The sequence below is a fragment of the Fundulus heteroclitus genome, chromosome 12 (assembly GCF_011125445.2).
Source record: "Fundulus heteroclitus isolate FHET01 chromosome 12, MU-UCD_Fhet_4.1, whole genome shotgun sequence".
NCBI classification, from domain to species: domain Eukaryota; kingdom Metazoa; phylum Chordata; class Actinopteri; order Cyprinodontiformes; family Fundulidae; genus Fundulus; species Fundulus heteroclitus.
Genome location: NC_046372.1, coordinates 27,455,379 through 27,477,605, shown reverse-complemented (window position 1 = coordinate 27,477,605; position 22,227 = coordinate 27,455,379). Strand labels below are relative to the sequence as shown.

Genomic DNA, 22,227 nt, shown 5'->3' with positions numbered 1-22,227 from the left:
GTCTTCCATTGAATTTCTAATTTGTATTGCTGTTTTGGGATTTTGTTAAATTTTAATCAACATCTGCTTGGTCTACGTTTTGTTCTCTGCAGCTGGGGCACAAGCTGGGGCAACAACGGCTACGTCTACATGGCTAAAGACAAAGACAACAACTGCGGCATTGCAACCGTTGCCAGTTATCCTCTGGTCTGAATGAGCTTTTACTCCAGCTGCTTGGGAGGGAAGATAAAAAGCAACTTTATTCTGAGTTGTGCATTAACAGGAGCTTTTATGTAACCGTATTTGACTATATTCTCTATAAGCATAGTTACACAGCTAAATATTCTGCTAATATCTTCTTACATAATCACAATTTGGGTGTTGGTGGCTCAGTAATCCTAGTTTATCAGTTAACAGGTTAACCACTATCATTAGGTTAAATGTCCCTTTGCATCATTAGGCTTCTGGCTTCAATCATGTTGGATCGTTGACCACTCTTTTATGAAGAAGAGTAGGTCATCATTTAAATTTTCTGGTTCCTCTAGCGCTGAAGCCACCCCGTAGCATGAAGTTACCACCACCGTGCTTTAAAATCAGAGTCCTTTGGTGAAAAATTCCACCCTGACTCCTTCAAACAAATGGCTTGTCCATTTTGCCACACTTTTCAATCTTATAATCTTACTTTAAAACCTCAAAGGTTTGTCCAAGTGGGCGGCTGAGTAAAAAAAGGTCTCAGCTTTAGACATTTTTCTTGGATGGCATTTTCACAGTTCATGTTGATGTGAGACAGTGGGCACTTTCTGAGGATTTTGTTTTGCAATGAATAAGTCATTAAACTTGTAGGGTGGTGTTTAAAAAAAGCCCGGAACTCACCTGTGTTGAAAATGTACGGACTTAGCTTAAAAGCTGGTCCATGCCAGGAAAAAACAACGTTGTGTGGGTTCGAAAAAAAACACAAAACGTTCAAACTTTCCGCTCTATTCTTGATTTCAAAGTCACTTGATTTAGTTTGTTGAATAATTATTCCATGTTCAACAGAAATGTAATATAAGTCATTGAAAGCCCCAAATTAATATGACATGACAACCCGTTTCAGTGGAAGGTTTCATTGAAGAGCGCTAAGCAGGGAGAGGATGAGTGACTATGAAGGCTTCCTGACTGCATTCTGAGATCTGTGGTTTTATTACTTTGTCATTTTTCTGCTAAAACATGTCAAATGGCATCTTAAAGCGTAACTCACCCCCAAATCAACTTTTTTTTGCCAATAAACTGTTAACATGGTTGTCTTATAATATTGTCTACATAGCTAGGTCATTATTTTTTAAAAGAATTAGTGCACATTAGTTGAAATCTTGCTTTTGTGACTAAAATCGTCAGTGTGGCCGATTTTAGACACAAGCTTTCCTCAACCTATGGGGACGAGGGGGGGGTGAAAAATCCTCCAGATGACTGAACCTTAGCGTAACTACCCTCTCTGCTCACTCTCCATGATTCAGTATGGCAAATCAAGCTCTTTGGTCCCCATGCTGAACACAGCCCCCTCCCATTCCCACCCACTTTGATGACATTTAAAAAATTTCTCTGGAGGTGGAAATATGCTTTTACATAAGGGTGAGTTATACTTTAAAGCAACAACATGTAACTTTTGACCACTAGGGGGCCTAGACCTGAGGGTTCCAGGTTCAACGCCCCAGTAGGCCACTAGCATGTGCTAGCTCTCTTGGTTAATGGCGCTCTAGGTCACATGACTTCCTGAGTGACGGATCCACGCCGCTTAAGTTACACAGCCAGCTTTTTGAGAAGGACAGTCCGCACAGACCATCAATACATGCAGAGTGCTGTATACTGACATGGAAAATCAAATAAAATATCTCAAATTAGGCTATTATGTGGGTCAAAATTTACGTATTGGGGCTTTAAGCTAAATATATCTTGCAAGTCTTTGCAGTACGTTTTATTCTACTTTTACTGTATTGTTATCTGTTATATTTCATTATAATAATTTTTCTGGGTTTGATCTGTTTCAGTGGTGTACATCATAAATAAAAGAGATTTATTTAGTTCCCTCAGAACTTGTGACATGACTTGTGTCATATTTGACTATTTTTGGAGGATATTTGTGATCAGAGAGAGATTGAAGGTCACTCTATATACTTTAAAGTCATCCGTTACAGATGTTAACCAATCCCCGTTTAAATTGTAGAAAGTCACAGCTGACAGAGTAAAGATGCCCTTGAGCCGCATGTTGACTTAGTCAGAAATAATGAAACATTTAAGTGAATACTTGCTTGTCACAGCTAAAATGTAGTACAGACAGACAGAGAGACAGACAGACAGACAGACAGACAGACAGACAGACAGACAGACAGACAGACAGACTGACTGACTGACTGACTGACTGAGATGCAACTCACCATATTTCATTTGTTCTAAGGTAAAACTCTAAGTGAACTGATTTTGCACCTTGTCCAACATAATTGCATATTCATCAATACTGACAATGATTTCCTTTTCAGGCTGATCAACAATGTCATATTAGTGTAATGATGTAAAGTTTTTGTAAAGTTTTTCAAACTAAACAAGCACATCAAGAATACTATCTGAAATAAAACGATTAACATTTGAACTTTGCAGAAAAACCTAAATATTAGAGCTAAAATCCCTTACATCAGCAGCATTCGTCTTTTTTTTTTTTACCGGAAACAGAACCTCTTTCACAGGAAAGTATGACCTATTATTCTCTACTGGTAACATGTCTCAAAATTTGATGGACATTATGAACAACTTGAATGGTTCTAGAAATAAAAAAAGTATCCTAGCTACAAAAGGAAACTATAAGTAGCACACATCTGAGTGCATTTAATATATAAAGGTGTGTGTGCATGTTATATAAAGGTGTACATTGTACATATCAGGCTACATTTAGCTGACCTGAGCACAGACCATCCAACGCTCCCACTGTGGGTGACCGTGGCTCAGTGGCCAGAGTCGTCATCTCCAAAGCGTCCCACTGATCTGCATATCGCTGCATGAATGTGAGCACGATGCAGTGAATCATGGTCAGTATGTCTAGAAAAGCTTTATATAAATTCAGTCCATTTACCATTTACATGGATGGACGGACAGACAGATAGATGCTAAGTTTGGCACTAAGTGTTTAACTAAAGAAGTTGTTAAAAGGAAACATTTTCTGCCTTAAGGGCTTACTACCTATGCAGCCTCTGCAGTAAACACTCCCATCTTTCAGCGCCTGTTTCAGAGGGAGAGAGTTAGTTTCCTTCATGACGTCCACGTTATCTCCTAGAATCCGCTGTAAAGGAGTGGATAAATCGGGTTGCTCCATACTTTCACCTTGCAGAGAATCAGGAGTTCAGAGACTTTATGCACGCTAACAGGAAAGGAGAGTGCCGGATAGATCAGAGAACGTCTTGTAGATATTGCTATTATTGGTTTCTTTGAAGGTTTTATAAAGTGTATTTAAATATTTTTTCAGCTTTGTCCGCACAGAAAAATGGCACTTTGTCTTTCGTTTTGTGATCACATATTTTTATTTTTGTGTAGCAGTTTGGGTGCATAAGCCATGGGTGCATATAGAAACTTTACTGTTCAGTCTTTTGTCATCAAAGAATCCCAATATTAGTTTCTCTTAATACAGGTTACTTTATTCAAACAAACAAAAAAAAGAGCCATTGAGATTCAATATCTGATTTACAAGGGAAGGTCCTGGAAAAAAGCTCAATCAGTACTGACACTTGTTTCTTAAAAAAAAAAATGTAAAACATTTTTCAGGAGATAAAATATCTTTGTTGATAAAAACTCAGTATCCAACATGTTATCACAAATACAACTCAGCGGCAGCTTTTATGAGAACTTCTTGACAAAGGACAGGTACTCGTTGACGTCGTCCGGCGAGCCGACCACAAAGGGAACCCGCTGGTGGAGAGCTTCAGGCTGAACGTCCAGAATCCTCTGGGTGCCGGTGGTGGCGAGGCCGCCCGCCTGCTCGATCAGGAAGGCGATGGGGTTGCATTCGTACAGCAACCGCAGCTATGAGAGGACACTTTTTTTTACGAACTGAGGAAACTTTGCACAAAAATGTAGTTTGAAGTCAATGATCAACAATCGGGGGATTTTGTTTTGGCTAAATTTAAAAGACTGCAAAACTTATTAAAGCAGCTTGCAGAATAAAAACAAGGACACCACACAGACTCTATGCATTGTGATTGAACTTATATCTGCAGATGAAAATAACACCATTGCATGTATGAAAAAGTCTAGAGTCCAATTTTTGCTGATTTTATATGCCGCTAACCGGAGCTGACCCAGGGTACAAGCAAACCAAGCAGCTGCTATGTGTCCCCAGACCAGCAGGGGGCCCCCAAGAGCATTAACTGTCACTGAAATTGGGTTTAAAGATGTAAGATTACAAGGTGTCACTTAAAAGAAATAAAACCTTCAGTTTGATCACTTTCATCATCTAATTTGCCAGAATTAGCTTTAAAAACAATATTTACATATTCTTAAATTTTTTAAATACATTACAAACATACTAACCAAGTGCTGTGCATAATTTAACTTGACTTTTGAGATTTAAGCATCACAGTTTTGGTTTTTATAGTAAACCCATGTGTTGTTTTCTCATTTTCATTATAATAATTTTAGATGTTTAATGCACTAATATTCAGTCAAAGATGCAATAAATCAGATATTAACCACCAAAGTTTCAAGGTTCCCAAATCAAATTCTGCTGAGAGTCCCAAAGATGCAGGGCCAGCTCTGCTAACAATGTTTTTTCATCTTTATCCTGCATTAATGCTTGTGCTTCTGTTTTTATAGTGTTTATATATGTTTTTACATATACTAGAACGAGGTGGCTTGTGGAGGTAAATCAACTTTTTTTTATTTTAGCTTGACAGCCCTGAGGGTAAAGTCAAACTAGGATTCTTTCAGGGAACTCGCCATACCTAAGCTATCAGCTGGCAGAAAGGAAAACTCTTTGTGGTGTGGACATTGTTACTGTGGAGCACAAAATGACAAAATAAGCTTTTTAAAAGTAAATTATTTCCACAATGGCATCTCAGGTGTTCGCACAGACTGTAACCCCTGAGCACGACACTTCTATTTTATACTTTTACATTCTGCTTTGTTCTGATCCAAATAGCTAAGTCACAATATCCTCTTGAGATAATTAAACTGAGTAAAAAAAACATTAAGCACAAATTAAAGAACAGGCTCCTATGTGACAAAAATTTGCTGTTTGCTAACAACATTTAGTAAAGATGCACATACTCAGTTTGGTTTCATTTCCCTCTGAGCGCGTTCAGAAGCTAAATCTGTCAGTCTCTACCAGTCAATTGTAACTATTTTTAGGATTTATTCAAAGACACGTCAGCATTTTGCAGGAAGGAAAACAGAAAGAAAAAAACAAATACTTCAATAATTTGATCCAATTAACCACAAGACATTCGTCCAAACTTAAAATATCACAGCCTTATGGGTTAGAAATGCGGCCATGCGGCTGTGTTTAAGCAATGTAAAGATACACAGGGGTGGCCTGAGGTTGTTTGAGGCCTTAGGCTGAATTTTATTTAGGGTCTCTCCTTCTCCTGATTTCAAAAATGAATCACAAGAAAGAAAAAAAAATTCAATTAAATCAGTGGTGTCCAAAATGCAGCCTGGGAACCATTTGTGGCCCCTGGACTGATTCTGTGAGGCCCCCATAGCCATTCAAGAAAGGTTTGGCCCACCAGCACCGATGGTTGATGTAGACAGGAGCTTTTTTAGATTTAATTAGAGTAAATTTGTTACAGAAAAGTTAAAATTTTACGATGTAAAATTGTACAACACAAAGTAATTGTCTTTTAATAACCTCGCTTCTTACATTCTCTTTAATATCATAGTAAACAAGACCACATGTATTCATGATAATGATAATATTGCAAGGGTTAGTAATTTTAGTTTTTAAAAAATATTTTTTGTCCCTCAAATACTTTTGACTACACAATTTTGACCCCCATGACAAAAAGTTTGGACATCCCTGAATTAAATCAAACTAATCACAGATAATAGGTCATATTTTTTACTGAGATAAATTTTTATACAAACACAAAGATTAAGCTTTTTAACTACGGTAAAACAAACTTTTACATAGTAAACTTGCTTTTACATCATAATTATATATATATATATATATATATATATATATATATATATATATATATATATATATATATATATATATATATATTTATTTTACAATTTAACACATTTTTCATGCATTTATACTGAAACCATTAAATTGAAGTTAACAATATTTTCATTCTCAACAAACAAATATGATAATTTTAGACCTGTGTGGACAAACTGAAGCCTTTCTGTTCGTTCTCTGATGCTTTGGGAGCTGCTTGGTTTGCTTATGCCTTAGGCCGGCTCTGAAGAAACAGTATGTACGGGATAAACAAGTTACGACAGTTAAGCAGCCGAGAAGTAAACGGGGAGAGGCCGTGGATTATCTTTGTGATCTTCAACGAAAATAAACCTTATTTATCTTTGGAGGAAAAACAGTCGTAATCTCGTGTTACAGTTCCAACAAACCGCTTGAAGCTGTTTCTATAAAACCGCCTCAGTTACAATCCATATGCTGCTGTTTTAAAAAGTCTATCTTTTTTGGTTGGTGAAAAACTTGATTATTTAATTTTACTCTATCAAGTTAACTAAATGTGACATTGTTTTTATTTAGAGATTGATTGTTTGATCCATTTAGACCTGATGGCAGGTGCTGTAAAGCCGAACTTTATATCACATTGGCCCAAATCGTCACGTCAAAAGTGCTCCCTGAACCTAAAAAATATATAATTTTTAAAAACTAAAATAATTATTTTTACCTGTTCAACAATAAATTAAGCATGCTATATTTTCATTAAACAAGCAAAGTAGTCCGAATATAACAAGTTTTACTTTTTTTCTCCCCATTAGGAGAAGTGCATCCAGTTTGTAAAATCTTTTGAGGGTTAATTGTTTTTAAATGCTACATTTTTGTCCAGAAACAAATTTTAACTATTTACTCTAAATCAGGGGTGAGCAACCTTTACAGCCACAGCAGCCATTTCCGCCTAGGAAAGATTAAATCCTGGTAGGTGAAATGTTTTAGGTTTAAAACATTTTCCTTAATGGCATATGACATTTTTGATGAAAATAACATCAAAATAACACGTAGTTTGCAACTTATTGTAAAAAACAAAATTACCCAATTAAAAAGAATAATCCTTACACCATTAGTGTCATTCCTTTTAGAAATGTTATGCAAATATTGCATGAAAACACCTAGTAAAACTGCTAAAGTGTTACATTTTAAAACATTCAATTCAACTCTTGCTTAATAATAGCCACAGTAGCAGGTCACATGTTGCAGATCGCTGGTCTATACGGATCTGGGTCACTCTTTCTTTGTAAGGGTTTATTTAAGCCATTAAGTTTAATTCATTCATTGTAAGCAGATTTTGGGTGCATCCAAGTCAACTTTTGAGTAAAAGTCATTGTAAATGTGGTCCTATTTACTACGAAATTAAAAACAAAGTAAAAAGCACAATAATGAAAAAATCATACAAACAAATTTCACTGTAAGATTTTAATTTGTTGGTGATAATTTTGCCCTAAAAGAAAATAAACCTGGTTAAGCCTGCATTGACCACCTGTGCTGGAGGGCTAAATTTGTATTGTTCTTCAGTCGGGGTCACTTTCTGTTCTCTACACTTTGTAGAGCAGACATTATCTATTTAACAACAGAAAGCTCTTACTAATAGATATCAACCTACATTTTTGATGCTGCTCTGGTTTTCATCTGATTTTTGGCTCCAAAACAGATGTCTTACTGAGAAATTCATACAGTATTGCTTTTAACCCATGTAGACCTAAAGCTTTATTTAAAAGCTCTATTATCTTAAACCTCTCAACAGGTTTAAGATAATAGAGCCACTTTTTATTTCTGAGCTTTGTAGGGAAATGAAACTTGAATGAGTCTTATTTAACAACTTGAACCTCCTAGCTGTTGTAAAAATCATGCTTTTATAAGTAATTTGTGTTATGATATGATAAGATGATGTGAATCATTGAGTGGGTGCAGATAAGGAAGCAGCCACAGCCTAACGAGTTTAACGCGCAGCTCTGTGATCTTTGGAGAGGAAACTTTCTGAGGCCATAAATCCAAGGTTACCTTTCCTTTTGGGCTCTTCTCGTTTGCAGGATACATGAAGATCCCACCGTAGGCGATCGTTCGATGAACATCTGAGACCATAGAGCCCACATAACGGGCCCCATACGGGGAGCTGCCATCCTGTTGGATAGAGAGGCATGTAATTCAATTATTGCTATTATTTTATTTATTTATTGTGCAATTTATCCAAAAAGCAAGTATATGGATTGTTAGGTCAAAAGGTTTAGTGCACATTGCAGCTCGACAAAATTTGGTTTTATCTTGGTTGTGAAACCTTTACTGGATTTAAAATCCTCACGCTTTCATTTTGTTTTATTTTTTTAATGTCTTCTTAAAGGAGCTGTGATGTCCAATCTAGCCTGGTAATCTGGCCTTTTTTTAAAATTGCACTGCTTTTACCCCAGGGGTTCAGTTTTAAGCTTAAATTTGAGATTTTTTAAATCATATCTATGAAGGTAAAAAAAATATTTATCAACCAATGAAATACTTGTTGGTAAAATATCAAAGCATTTAGCAAAACGTCCTTTTTATTGATTTAAATTAACAGGTAATGACGCATTTTGGATTTTGGCTGAAATAAAATAGCGATTGGGAGATATAAGGGTGTCTGGTTGGCAATTTTGTTTGGCAATATAGTTGCTTATATTAGACCCCAAATAAGCGACTGTATGTTCAGAAACGAGTCCAAAAAACGTGACTCTCGGAATTTACAAGCGACTTTAGAAAGAAACAAGCAAACTTGACAACAGTGCCAAAAACCATTTTACACCATGACAGCAGCTATTAGCTAATAGCTAATAGCTGTTAGCTAATAGCTAATAGCCATTAGCTAATAGCTATTAGCTATTAGCAGTGGCTAATAAGTGGAGGAGATGTTGACAATGTCACATTTATGATACTCCGCAGCTTTTGTAGTAATTATTACGCGCTTAATGCCAAATTCATTAGTATTTAATTTAGCCAGCGGGAAACTCTTTAAGGTGCAAAGTGTTATTTGAGTTTTATTTATTTATACATCAGTAGCTCACCTCCTGCTGTTGTTATTTTGGTGTTTTATGCTTTGTTTTTGCTCAGTTTGTTAGTAAATAAAGCTTTTTTAGTGTTTATTTATGATTTTATCTCCCAGCGAAACAATGCAGAATGGTCCAAAATCCAGTGAAGAAAAAAAGCTAAAATATATGATTCCAAGAGGGAAAAGGCTGGAATGTCTCTGGGAATCCAGTCTGAACGTTGGTGTTCACTGAAGCGGACGCTAAACCTGCCGAGGCTCAGATGAGATGCAGAGTTGATTGATGTGAGTAAATTATCTGATTTGAGGCTTTTAAAGTTGCTGTAGATCGGTTTATTTAATTATTAACATTGGTCTTCAATCACGCCGAGCTTCTGCTTTACTGAGAGGCGTTGCAGATCAGGCTCGGTCCTGCATTATTTAACACCGTTTTATTAATTAAGCAAAGCGGCATTATGATAGTTCTGCCATACTGCAGCTAGATGGCGCCACATCTGTTTATATCGGTCATCGCGGCCGTTGTGAGGCTATCCACAAATAGGACCATCAAAACATTATCAGGATGGAAGCTTGGTGTATATAACTTTATTTTATCATAATCAAACATTTTTTGGTCTTTTTTTATAAGTACTGTATAACGTGGCTATATACCTTTAAGGAGTATGTCAGAAACAATCAGCTCTTTGGCCATATCAGTCTAATCAATTTGATGAAGTTATATTTTATGTATTATTTTATATTGTTGGGACTTGATTGGTGTTATATTCTTACTTTACTTTGAGTTTGCATTTTAAACTTTGTTTCATATGTAGCTAAAACCATAACTAGGGTGGTGTTGCAGACTAACATAGGCTAAAATGTGTTCAGTATTTGTGCTACTGAACACTTGTCTCTACAATAAACCCCTAAATGATATCAAACTACTTAAAATATTTATTGAACTTTTTTTGTGCAGGGTAAACTGGAATCTGTCAGTTGCTCTTTTATGTTCAGAGTCACGAGCTCGCTGATTCATCTCCCATTCATCACGTGGGAGGGTGTGTGCACACTGTTGCTCAATGCAGACATTAATGTACACAAAGCATATAAACACACACTGCAAATACAGAAACAAGAGACCTATAATTACATAAAATAAAAACAGCTGTAATGTAGAAGTGGTAGACTGTGGGAGTGCTTTTAAAGAGAAAACTTGTTGAAAAATCCAAGTTTGTCAAATATTGTGCCACTAAAATGCAAACAAAGTTAAAGTAAATCATCTTTTATCTCTACAGAACATGTGAGGTTCATAATCCGACTTTCCATTCTAATTATTCTCAACTATTTGTTAATCTTTTCAGAGAAATACTTGTGATTCTCTTTGTGTTTATCCGCCTGCATGTTACCTAAAGTAATTATTCTCCAACTCCTTTTCAACAAAACAGAAAAACAAGGAGGCAGCTTGCGAACAGGAAGTAAAACACAGAGAGCTGTCGGTTTAATCCCCTGTGGCATTAGAGCCATGTTTACTTTGCTTTTTAACCTCGTGATTTAAGTTTCTGCCGTTGCGTGCTGCAGCAAGTAAGGCTGCGGTTACTGATGTCTTCTGCTGTGTCATAAGGACAAAAAGTCCTTTGCAAAAATGTCCTGCAAAACTAAGAAAAGCTGCACAGCAGGAAGCAGTGAGCATAACATTCTTTTTTTTTTTTAGATCTGAAGCAATTTCTCCAAATCATAAATCATTAAACAAGAGTTTAATGGGGTTTACTTCACTAAAGTATGTGCTAACACAATGCTACTCTAAAATGTTATTTTATTTAGTTGCTCTTCCTTTTTAATCATACTTGTACTTACATAGATTTAAAATGAATAAAACAGTTAAAAACATGTTCGTATTACATAAAGTTAAGGTGAGCTGTACCGATTACGTATATACAGCATGACAGCGCAGCAAAGGAGTATGGGTAAAGTAAAGTGTACTTTCTACAACCGCACTTACAACATGATGTGTCACAGCGCTGTAAAAATAGGAAATAAAAAAATGAAGATTCAAGCATTTTCACACTGTAACTCAGTGATGAGAGAAACGCTGATGGCCGAGCAGACGCTGTCACCGTGTTGGTGAAAGAGTGCTGAGTGTGCATGACTGGACATCAGGGTTTCCAGAAGACGAACTGCAGCTTCCTGAGGAACTGCAGCTTTCCTGTCACCATCCTGAGGCTGAGCCGACTGCGGTGCCCCCCCGCCCCTTCACCCAGACTGACCAAACGCCACGATGCTGATGGTCACATGATGCGGTCGGCTGTCGCTGGGCCTGTGGCGCCTGGCTGCACAAAGCAACTTTCATATTCAGCGCAAGTTCATTAATAAATGGTTTTAGCTGCTGCCTTTGTGGCACATTTTGTTCAGTTTTGTCTGTTTGAGTCAGAGCACAAGTGGATATGTAGATAAAAAGTTTATTTGTTTTCTTGTTGATGTTGATGTTGTCTTCTCTAACATAGAAAGTACTCCTGGGTCAGTGTGAGCTTCTGTGCTTTCTGTGTCTCTGCTCTGTCTTCTCTAACATAGAAAGTACTCCTGGGTCAATGTGAGCTTCTGTGCTTTCTGTGTCTCTGCTCTGTCTTCTCCACCATAGAAAGTACTCCTGGGTCAATGTGAGCTTCTGTGCTTTCTGTGTCTCTGCTCTGTCTTCTCTAACATAGAAAGTACTCCTGGGTCAATGTGAGCTTCTGTGCTTTCTGTGTCTCTGCTCTGTCTTCTCTACCATAGAAAGTACTCCTGGGTCAATGTGAGCTTCTGGGCTTTCTGTGTCTCTGCTCTGTCTTCTCTAAGCCCCAGTGGGTGGAGGCAGATGAGCGTTCACACTGAGCCTGGTTCTGGTTCTGCTGGAGGTTCTCCTCCCTGTTAAAGGGGAGTTTTCCTCTCCACTGTCGCTTCATGCATGCTCAGTATGAGGGATTGCTGCAAAGCCATCAACAATGCAGACGACTGTCCACTGTGGCTCTACGCTCTTTCAGGAGGAGTGAATGCTGCTTGGAGAGACTTGATGCAACCTGCTGGGTTTCCTTAGAGAGGAAACTTTCTCACCAACCTGGAGGATCTGATGGAAGCTGACTTTGGAAAGAGCCCTGAGATGATGTGTATCATGAATTGGAACTATAGAAATAAAACTGAATTGAATTGAAATTGTTTTTATCTTCAATTGTAAAGTGACTTTGAGTGTTTTGAAAGGCGATTCTAGATAAAAATGTATTATTATAAAAGACAACAGTGCAATTACAACACAGAAAAGTAATTTGCTTTGCCCAACGACTTCATAAAGCCCTTACAGCTTTTTTCCCTGCAGTCAGCTTCCTGCAAACTCATTCAAGCAGATCAAACGCTTCGTCAGGACTCACATGGGAAGTTGGTTTTTAATAGAAAATCATGCATCAAGCTAGAGATTTACTTCTGAACCAGCAAAAAAAAAAAAAAGATGCTTGTGTGTGTCAGCGAGTCTTTGTTCTACTTTACAGCTTCATTTGAAGGAATCAGATTCCAGACCACAGATGCGCTCATCTTAGATTTCAGGAGGACTCACAGGTTTCTGTCAGTGGAAAGTTCTCACCTCAGGGTACTTCTTGTGTTTGAGGTATTCGTTGATGGAGGGATGGAAGTACTTGGCGTAGCCCTCGTTCAGGCTGTAGATCTTTCCCTTCTGCTTGATCCTCACGTTCCTCTCAATCAGGATGAACTCACCGATGGCCTTTCAGGCAAGAATAAAACATTCGGCCGTCACATTCCCAGAAGAGAATACCCAAATATACTGAAAGGGTGAATAGAGTCCAGTTTCTATGCAGCTGTAAGTCTGTAAGGTGGCTCAAAAGGAAACCATTCACATCGCGATGAAGCAACAAAGTGAATTATAGCAAATATATTAAGATGTTTAGCTATTTCTTTTTACATTCGAACATGGAGAATGCAGAAAATTAGAAAGTACGTCCATGAATGTCAATAAGACGTAAAGCAAAATGTCCTGCATAAGCTGCCTACGGTAGACGCCACTGTGCCGACCGAATGCATTTTGTCTAACAGAAATGTTTTTTATCACGAGACAATTTTAGACATGGTTTAAAAAAATCCACATGCGATCTTTGTATTCAACCCCTTTTAGAAATAAAACCCAAGCCCAATGCAACAAACTGCCTTGAAAATTCACTTAATAAATAGAAAAGTTTTAATAAACAGAGTCTAAATTAATTTATATTGTTTTATTAGACTTTGACCACTTCAAACTGAGACCAATAAAGGTAACACAGGGCAGGTGTGATTACCAGAAAACCTGGACCTGGGGCCTCGTGTATTAAAGAGTCAAACTACAAGTTAGCGTTGGCAAGAAATTTTATAACTTGGCACAGAAAAACTGTCAGATGTATAAAAATCGTGAGTAAACGTGTCACCTCACAAGTCACCTTGATAAATCCAGGAGTGTGAGACATAATAGTTACCTTCAGGTGTAACTGGACCGCCCCTAAATGCGTTAATAAAATCAGTGACTATACCCAGAGGCCTCCCAACACGGGTCCAAATAACCTCGGCAACGGCGAATGGCAGCAATCCAGCAGCTTTTTGGGAGACATCGGCGACTCTTTAAAGAAACTGGCTGTTTTCATGAGGAACTCTGTCAACATCCTCACTTTGTGAAGGACTTTAAATCTTTAAAACGAGTCAGGATGTAATATTACCTAGAAGTCAGCCATCTGCCTTAATCAGTGTAGGCAGAGAGTCTGCAAAGTCTTCCATGAGATTAGATAATTACATTACTGGGTCATTGCTGCAATAAATGAGTTGCACTTGCAGTGATTTGCAATTAATGGTGTGTGAGAGCCAATGTAAGGAGAAAAGAGGAATATGTTCCCATCACATCATGTATTACAGGGATATTAAGTCTTAGGATAGAAAACAGAAGGACGTTTGGCAAAAACATTCTGAACAGCAAAGCCAGATTTATGTTTCTATAATTTAAAGACTCATTCAGGAATCTCTAAATAAATAAAAAGTGTATAAAATCCCACAAAGTTAAAAAGGGTTCTTTCACAGGGAAAGCATGACATTTACTAGCATTTTTCCATGTTGGCAAATATCAAACAGATAAATTAGAGTTAGGGTGTGGAGGAACTTTTATTCCAGACTCACGGGGTCGAGCATGAAGAAGTTGAGGCCGGCGCCGGTACTGAGGGCCACCAGGGTGGCGCTGCCGTACAAGGCGTAGCCAGCGCACACCATGTTGTTTCCCTGCTGCAGGGCGTCCTTCTCTGTGGGCTCCCCCTCTGAAGTCTGGCCATCACAGCAACGAACAGAAATAGAAAAACACCAACGTTGTTTACTCTGAGCTGTTCAATTAGTCACGACTATTAGCATTTGATAGATAATTGTTTCCTGTTCACTGATTAAATCTTCTTCTTTTTTTGCTCTAATGTGTATTTGTACGCATGTCTACTTGTCTTATTTTTGTTAATAAAACAACATTAGTTTGATGATTTTCAAAGTTTTGGATTGGGGTTTTCTAACTATAAAATCCTAAAGCCTTCAAAGTGCAATAAACAATTGCATTTTTACCCATTTATTCGATTTAAATTTGTAAAATATGTCGATAATTAAAAAAAAAAAACATTACATGTCTTTTATTCTTATTTCTTTCCCAGTAACGTATTTTAAACTGACGACAGACGGTGAATAACTTCAGATTAATTGAGCTATAGCGCCCTCTTGCGACCACAGCGCGTCACTGCGGTCAGAATTAAACTCGCAGTTCACTTTTGTGGAATCAGTTCATTTCTGTGAGCAGCTTACCTTTGCAGGTGTTTGCAGAGGCGAGACTCACCCGTTTGTAGATGGCGAATATGGTGCCGATGGAGGCCAGGCAGTCGATGTTACTGGAGCCATCCAGAGGGTCAAAGCAGACCACGTACTTCCCCTGAGTTTAAATAAGGTCAGACCAAACGGTCAGGGTTTGAATTTACACACGGAAATCCTCTGAGCCAGGAGTATACAGCCTTCCAGTGAGTTTTCACATCTGGCATCAGGATACCTGAACTTCCCTCACTGTGCAGAAAACAGCCTGAACTTTGTTGGTCATGAATGTGAGCACAGCCAAGGAATCTGGCTTCGTTTTCACACACCACAGCATCCGGACAAGAGGAACCAAAACAATACATAAATAAAATGCAGAGGGAGGGAAGTAAAAGATAAAAGGTTTTATATTGAGTTTCACAGCAGTGCAGCTGACCACTCAGGCTGTACGGCGTTCACTGGGTTCATGGAGCGACAGCCTGGGGGGAGAAGAAACTGCCTCTGTGGCCCTGTTTGCTGTAAATAACGCTCCGTAGCACCAATCTGAAGGTAAAAGTCTGAACGGCTTGTGTGCAGGAAGGTTAGCGGCCCTTTTTCTGACCCTAGCTCTGCAAAAGTCCTGGATGGAGCAAAGGTCAGCCCTGAGGTTCCTCCCTGCAGGCCTGAATGTTTGTGGTAGTTTGGACCTGTCCTGTTTCCTGGCTGAGCCAAAGCCTCAACATGTGGTTTTTGGGTGTTCCCGTCTTTTACATGACTGTATAATAAAGCTTTAACAGAAGAAAACAGATATAAATTAGGAGATTTTAAACCCGCCACAGCTTCACTTACCCTTTTATCCTTGGGAGTGATGATGAGCTCCTTGTTCTCCTCGGACACCATGCAGCAGGTGCCGTAGGACGCCTGCAGCATGTTGATGACCAGCGTGTTGGACAACACGTCCAGCTTCTTCACGTCGTCTCCCGTCACGTTCACAGAGCCCGCCAGGCCCTGCCTGGACAGAGCCGACCAGCAGACACACGACACACATCAGCAGGAGGCGGCTTTAACAAGCCACACATCTTTATTTTCTGTGGTAAATTTGACTTTTTCACTACCCAACAAACAAACCTTCCTATGAGTTTTAAAGCATTCTGCTTAACCTTCTGAACATCATCTTTCTGTGTGTTTGAGACTCGTTCCCTCTCAGGTCAATTTTAAAATATCCGTCCAACGTGTGAGGACAACAGAGGAGGTGTTAAAATTACCTGCAGCAAGTGAGCAGCGTCACAAATACAGAAAGAATGCCTGAAAGAGAGGCTGAGGTGTGATATCCTACAGTTAACCTCCCCCTTTGTTCCACATTTTCTGATAACTGGGTGTTTTTAGCACCTTGATTGTGTTAAAAATGCTTTTTTTTTTTCAAAGTCAAACTGGTATCTTTTGAATTTTAATCAATTTGTCTAAAAGCAGGTAAAAAGTGCCACAGATGTATTCTAATTCATCTGCTAAATTTAAATCTGTTTTTCAGAAGGAGCATTCTACAAAGCCAGCATCATTAATAAAGGTCATAATGAGCTTTTTGTCATAGATGCTAGAAACTACAACATGTTTAAAGCAAAGGCAGCCAGACTTTTGCTGAGTTTTTGTCTCGCTGTTGAGAAACCTGCAGTTGGAGCGCTGCTGTTTTTATGCACATCTGATCCTGCTAGAGGCGCTGCAGCTTAGGCACAAATAGACCACCTGCCCTCCTGGCTCCTTTCTGTTTGGTTTAGTAGTTTATCTCATCACCTGAATCCTCATGAAACCACCTGAGTAATTTTGAGTTTTTTATTTTACTATTACATGTATTTGGATTTTAATTTAATTACTTTGAGGCCTAATCAACATAAGTTCATGGCAAGTTGTCATGGCAACGTCGAGCAAGCTGGTGGCTACCGAGGCATCGCGCTGACGGCAGCAGGAGGATCATATATTCACCTGAGAACTGATGATGTCTTTTTTCCAAAAAAAAAAAGAAGAAATTTCACAGCACCTCCTGTTCAAAATGCCCTGCTAGCATCACGCTTCTAAGGTAATACAATCTTGAATTTCTGCACCATGGTAAACATTTGGGCCGTGCTGACTCCATGAACACCCCCTAAAACTCCTGAAAGACCTCCAGAAGTCCCCGAACAAAGAGCTGGTTGTTGCATCAATTTCCAGCAACTCAGAATGTTGCCCAATCTTTCCATTTTGTCCACAGTTAGAAACTGCCCTGCCAGGGGGGGGGGGGGTAATCTTTTATTTCTGCAAGATAAGATAGGTAAAGCAAACAGTGTTTCAACAGGATTGCTTTACAAATGTTACACTTAAGACCAGGAGGAGAGTCGGAGGCCCTCGGTCACTTCAGTCACGGCGCCTGGATCTACTCTGGGAGGGAAATAAAATGTCAAACATTTGGCTCCTCTAAAAAAACCCAGCTGGCCTTAACCTCACGACACAGAGGTCGGTGTCCAGTTCACAGCCTCTGATTCAGCAGCTGAGAAAAAGACAATTTAAACCTTTTTTTAGCAGCAGAACCTGGTCTGATGTGATCTATGCACCAACTAAGAAGCAGAACTGGACATTTTATGGCCTTCACAGACAGTATTATTATTATTATGGCACAACAAATACCAAACTGTGTTTTAATTACTGTATTCATAGTTTAGGACAATCAGCAGTTCTGATCTGTCTCTGAAACGAAATTTCGTTCTGTATGCACTCTGTGCTACAAAATGACAATAAAGAAAGTCTAAGTCTAAGTCTAAGTCTATTCTGGCTCCTTAACCCGGTTATACGGGAGTCAGCATGGCAACAACAAAAAAAGAGCAGACGTTGCCTTTTAAAGGCTTTATAAACAAAATAATGTTCTTCCAATCTCTGTGTTTTACACATTCTCAATTCTGTAAAACACATTTAGGTCCAGATCGGGATTCCTGTTGTTCCAACAGAAACTGTAACCTAAATGATCTCCATTCATCGTAGAACCAGTGTAAGTATTCTGGTTTGTGAACTGGACCAGAGCCAATGTGGTCTAGAGGCCCACAAAGCAATTAAAAATGGCTTTTTTTCACAGATTTGGCTTTCACTGCTGGTGTTAAGATAAAAATAATAAACCTGTTTGTGTTTCTCTCAGTGTAAGATAATGCAATCTAATGCATAAGTCGCCCAGGTATGCATTGTTGTCCAGGTGATGTAACTGGACCAGAAAAACTGTGCTGCATTTGTCACTTACTGTTTTAAACAGATCCGGCTCAGTATGACATCCACATCCAGATTTGAAGCGTTTATTTGATATGAAGCGTTCCAATGCGCCCTAGTATTAAAAATGTCACCTAAAAATTCCCGTTTAATACTAAAGGACCTGCAGTTGGTCAAGCACGAGTCGATCTAAGTCCCATTAAATCACTTATTAGAAAACCTCAAACTTTCAGTGGATCTCTATTTGTTGGAGGAATATTCAGCCGGCTCAAACCGTCAAAGTGTTTTTGATTTTCTGTAAATTGACCAAATCTAAAGTTGTGTGGACTTTGTATTAAATGGAAAATGTATTATTTTAATGCATTTTTTTGCTATTCTGACAAACTTTAGACCAAATTTGAATTGATGTAGTTTGAAAATTACAAAACAACTAAATCTACTTTACTTTGTTTTAGGAAGCTCATATTCTAGTTGTAATAAGTGAAAACAGCACTTTTCATGGCACAGCAATCACCTTTCAGCAGAACCATTTAAAAAAACACATTATTCCTAGACGGGTCTGTTTAGTCGGGCTTTTTTATCTAAACTGGATCCAAAACCTTTCAGCTTTGAACTCAACATGCCAGTGAAGGAGAATAATAAGCCAGAAAATCAGTAGTCTACAAGCATTTCAACAAAGCCATAAACAAAACCTAATTTATGTTTTTTTCCTATAAGCACTAATTTAATCTATTCTGGCATTTACAACATATCTGATTATTTTTGCTTAATTTCATAAAAGGCTCTCATGAACCACAAAAGTTGAGTCTTGGCTCTAATGTTATGCTGGACGTTTCATAAATGAATATATTTGTTCAGTCCAGAGATGAGCAGCCTAATTAAACTGGACCAGGCCCAAGTTGGTAGAGAAACCCAGAAAGTAGTAAAATGTACCTTATTTTTAGTACAGAACTTAATTGTGGACCAGGACAACATAGAAGCAGGACAAAGACGTGCAAAGATCATGCCAGGTGGGCCACCTGGGTACTCACAGGTGGGCCAGGCCTGCCTTACGCACAGCAGAGGAGATGGCCTTGATGGCGGTGAGCATGGCGGTGAGCAGCTGGGTCAGCTCCCCGGTGGCTCCCTTAGCCTGCCGGCCCGTCTCGATGATGAACCGCGTCAGGGTCCAAACGTCCGTGTCGAACGCCGACTGGTCCGACATGCTGGGATGTGGTTCTGCTGGGTTTGCTGGTGGGCAGCAGGTTGAGACGCGGAGCCTTCAGAGGAGCGGCAGCGAGTGACCCCCCCGTTACCCGGCGCGCCCTTTACATCGCCCGGGCCAGCAGGGCCAGCAGGGCATCTATTTGTGAGGAAGACTGGCCGTGTATTTGTAGACGGTGGTGTCAGGTGTCGGCTGCAGGGACATGCACAGTTAATGCTGCAGAAAATGTTGTTTTTAACTTAAGCTCATAGAATTAAACATGTTTGAAAGACAGAAAGTCATTCAGTAGTAGAGCAGCAGTAATTTACTCAGATTTAAATGACCAGTGAGTGTTTTTTTAGTGAAATATTACTTTAAAAGTAAAATTTTAGTGATTCAATCAGAGCAAGCATGCTCATGCATGGGGGCTTTATGCCATTTATATGGTTTTTAACTTTAAACTACCATTTTCTCCGCTCTTCTAGGTCAAGATTCCTCAAAGAATCAGAAACAGCAGCTCCTTTGAGCTTTAAATGTCACAGCGCTCAAAGAAGAGCTTCATCTGACATTTCAGCTAAAGGTCAGGCGCAGCCTTTTAGTTTAGAGGTTAACTGTCCTGCAGGACAAACTATCATTTTACATTTATGCATAATTTTTCTCAACTATTTGATTTGGGCTAAAATTATTATCATGATTTGTTAGTTTTGTTTGTTTTTCTCACTTTATCAAAAACTTTCGTTGTTGCAGTTTTCTGCTCAGTATTTGCTTCACTTCCTGTTTTATTCTGTAAACCCTGAGTTACTTTTATCGTTGCATACTTTAGTGTTTGCACTTTACACTTTTCCTATTTGCACTTATCTGATGCTTATTTGGCAAAGACGGTACACCCTCTTCTCAGAGTTATCACCTGACAGGAAATAACAATCTGGTCTCAAACTGGAAATAATGTTATTTAAATATAACCTTAATTGTCTGAAATAAAAAATCTGATCCCGCACTGTAATCATTTCCTAAACAAATCCAAAATAGAAAAGCAATGTGTGGAAAAACTAATTACACTGCAGAATTCAGGAGGGCAGCCTGGTGCTGTTAATCAAAGCCCTCACTGCAAAAAGAGAACTAAAAGTAAATAAAATTGTCTTGAATTTAGTATATTTTCCTTGATTTGAGCAGATAAATAAGACTAACCCTGATATATATATATATATATATATATATATATATATATATATATATATATATATATATATATATATATATATATATATATACATACATACATACATATATATATATATATATATATATATATATATATAAATATAAATAAAACATAAGATGATGGATATGAACCGCTTCTATTTTAAGTGCCTAAATCTTATTCCATTGGCAAATAGTCTTATTTACATGCTTAAATCAAGGAAACATACACTAATTTCAAGAATTTCTACATACTTTTCGTTCCCTTTTTTGCAGCACTTAAATAATTGATCATCAGACCAGAGAGCACCTCTGATATAGATCTGGTAGTTTGCATAAAGCTGCCCACTGACACCATGTCAGGATGGAAAGACCTCAGCAATGAACAAGCAACTGTTGCTGCCCATCCGTCTTTGGAGGGTTTAAAGGTAATGTCCAAGCAACCTAAAGTCCACCGATACACTGAGAAAGATTATTTCCTGGCAGAAAATATTTGGAACGGCTGGAAATCATGACAGGAGGAATGTTAAAAATGACCCCATGTCTGATGCAACAGAGAGAGTAACTGCAAAACCCCCTCTACCTTTAACAATCAGCATGGTTTGTGTGAAGAAAAAAACAATGACAGGGGAATTACACTGCAAAAAGGGAACTAAAAGTAACATTTTCTTCAAATTAGTGTATTTTTCCTTGACTTGAGCAGCTAAATAGCATTATTTGCCAATGGAATTAGTGTTTTTACCTCTGAAGTAAGATAATTAGTGCTCTTGAAGTAAGATGATGTAGATGAACAGTTCTTTTTTTAAGTGCAAAAATGGGTGGGTGGCCTGTACAGGTCATACTCTCCTACTTTCCCATTGTAGTGTCCACATAATTTGAAATACTCCCTGCAGGAATCACAATAAAACTATTAACATGCATAAATCAAGCGGAGCACCACGGTGAAAGCTGATTGCTCCACTTGGGAAAGTAAAATCTGTCGAGCTCTATTTGGCATTATGACATCAATTCTTATTGCCACATTGCTAGACAGGACACTGGGGGGGGGGGGGGGGGGGGGGGGGTGCAAAAATCTTATTCCAATGGCACACCGCCTTATTTACCAGCTCAAATCAAGAAAAATAAACACATTTCAACACAATTTTACATATTTTTAGTTCCTGCTTTAGAAGGAAGAAAGTCTCTCTTTTCTGACATAAAATTAATAAAGTAGAACACGAGTTAGGGAGTTTGTCCTGCACTTGGTGGGTTGCCGGTTCCATGCCCTGCTCAGTGGTTGTGTCCTTGGGCAAGAATTGCCTGCTGGTGGCGGCGATGTGTGGCAGCCTCGCCTCGGCCATTCTGCTCCAGCTGTGGCTGCTAACAGCTCTCTGTAAAAATCTGTGACTGACTGTAAAGCAATTTACCAATAAATGACCAAACCAGAGGTCCTCAGGCGTTTTCCTGCTGCCTAGCTTAAACAAATGAGTGGCTACAGATTTTAGCTGCACTTGATGTCATCTTTTAGATCAGCTGTGCTGCAGCAGAGACGCGTCTAAAACAGGCAGAACAGAAATCTGTACGTTCCTCATCGTTTCAATGTGAGCAAACCTACAATCAACTTTACTTTCTTTATAAAAGTTATGCCCTGCT

The 22,227-nt window shown here is 38.6% G+C and overlaps 2 protein-coding genes across 4 annotated transcripts in view; one reads left to right on the top strand and one right to left on the bottom strand.

Moving 5' to 3' along the window:
• Positions 1-3,751, top strand: part of ctsl (cathepsin L) — a 34,252-nt gene extending 30,501 nt beyond the window's left edge. For both annotated transcript variants that reach the window (XM_036143540.1, XM_036143541.1), the window contains one exon: positions 93-3,751. In XM_036143540.1, coding sequence (XP_035999433.1) covers positions 93-192 — 100 coding nt within the window. In that variant the 3' untranslated portion in view covers positions 193-3,751. The remainder of the gene's footprint in view (positions 1-92) is intronic.
• Positions 3,616-19,520, bottom strand: fbp2 (fructose-1,6-bisphosphatase 2). Of its 2 annotated transcripts, none has more exons than XM_036144389.1 (7): positions 19,244-19,520; positions 15,840-16,002; positions 15,012-15,135; positions 14,355-14,515; positions 12,787-12,924; positions 8,192-8,311; positions 3,616-4,026 (listed from the first exon to the last, which is right to left on the bottom strand). In XM_036144389.1, exons 1-7 carry the CDS (start codon positions 19,414-19,416, stop codon positions 3,841-3,843), a joined length of 1,065 nt encoding a protein of 354 aa, XP_036000282.1. In that variant the 5' UTR covers positions 19,417-19,520; the 3' UTR covers positions 3,616-3,840. The 2 variants fall into 2 exon arrangements, with proteins under 2 accessions (XP_036000282.1, XP_036000283.1); XM_036144390.1 differs by having other exon boundaries at positions 14,355-14,495; positions 15,043-15,135; positions 19,244-19,518.
• Between the last annotated feature and the right edge of the window lie 2,707 nt (positions 19,521-22,227).

What these genes read in the sequence shown, in the direction of transcription:
- fbp2 (XM_036144389.1), bottom strand. Translation starts at nt 19,416, where the DNA reads ATGTCGGACCAGTCGGCGTTCGACACGGACGTTTGGACCCTGACGCGG. An exon ending in AAGGCAGGCCTGGCCCACCT is followed by an intron (nt 16,003 to 19,243) that starts GTGAGTACCCAG and finishes GGCTCTGTCCAG; the next exon opens with GCAGGGCCTGGCGGGCTCTG. An exon ending in AACACAAGAAGTACCCTGAG is followed by an intron (nt 8,312 to 12,786) that starts GTGAGAACTTTC and finishes TCTATCCAACAG; the next exon opens with GATGGCAGCTCCCCGTATGG.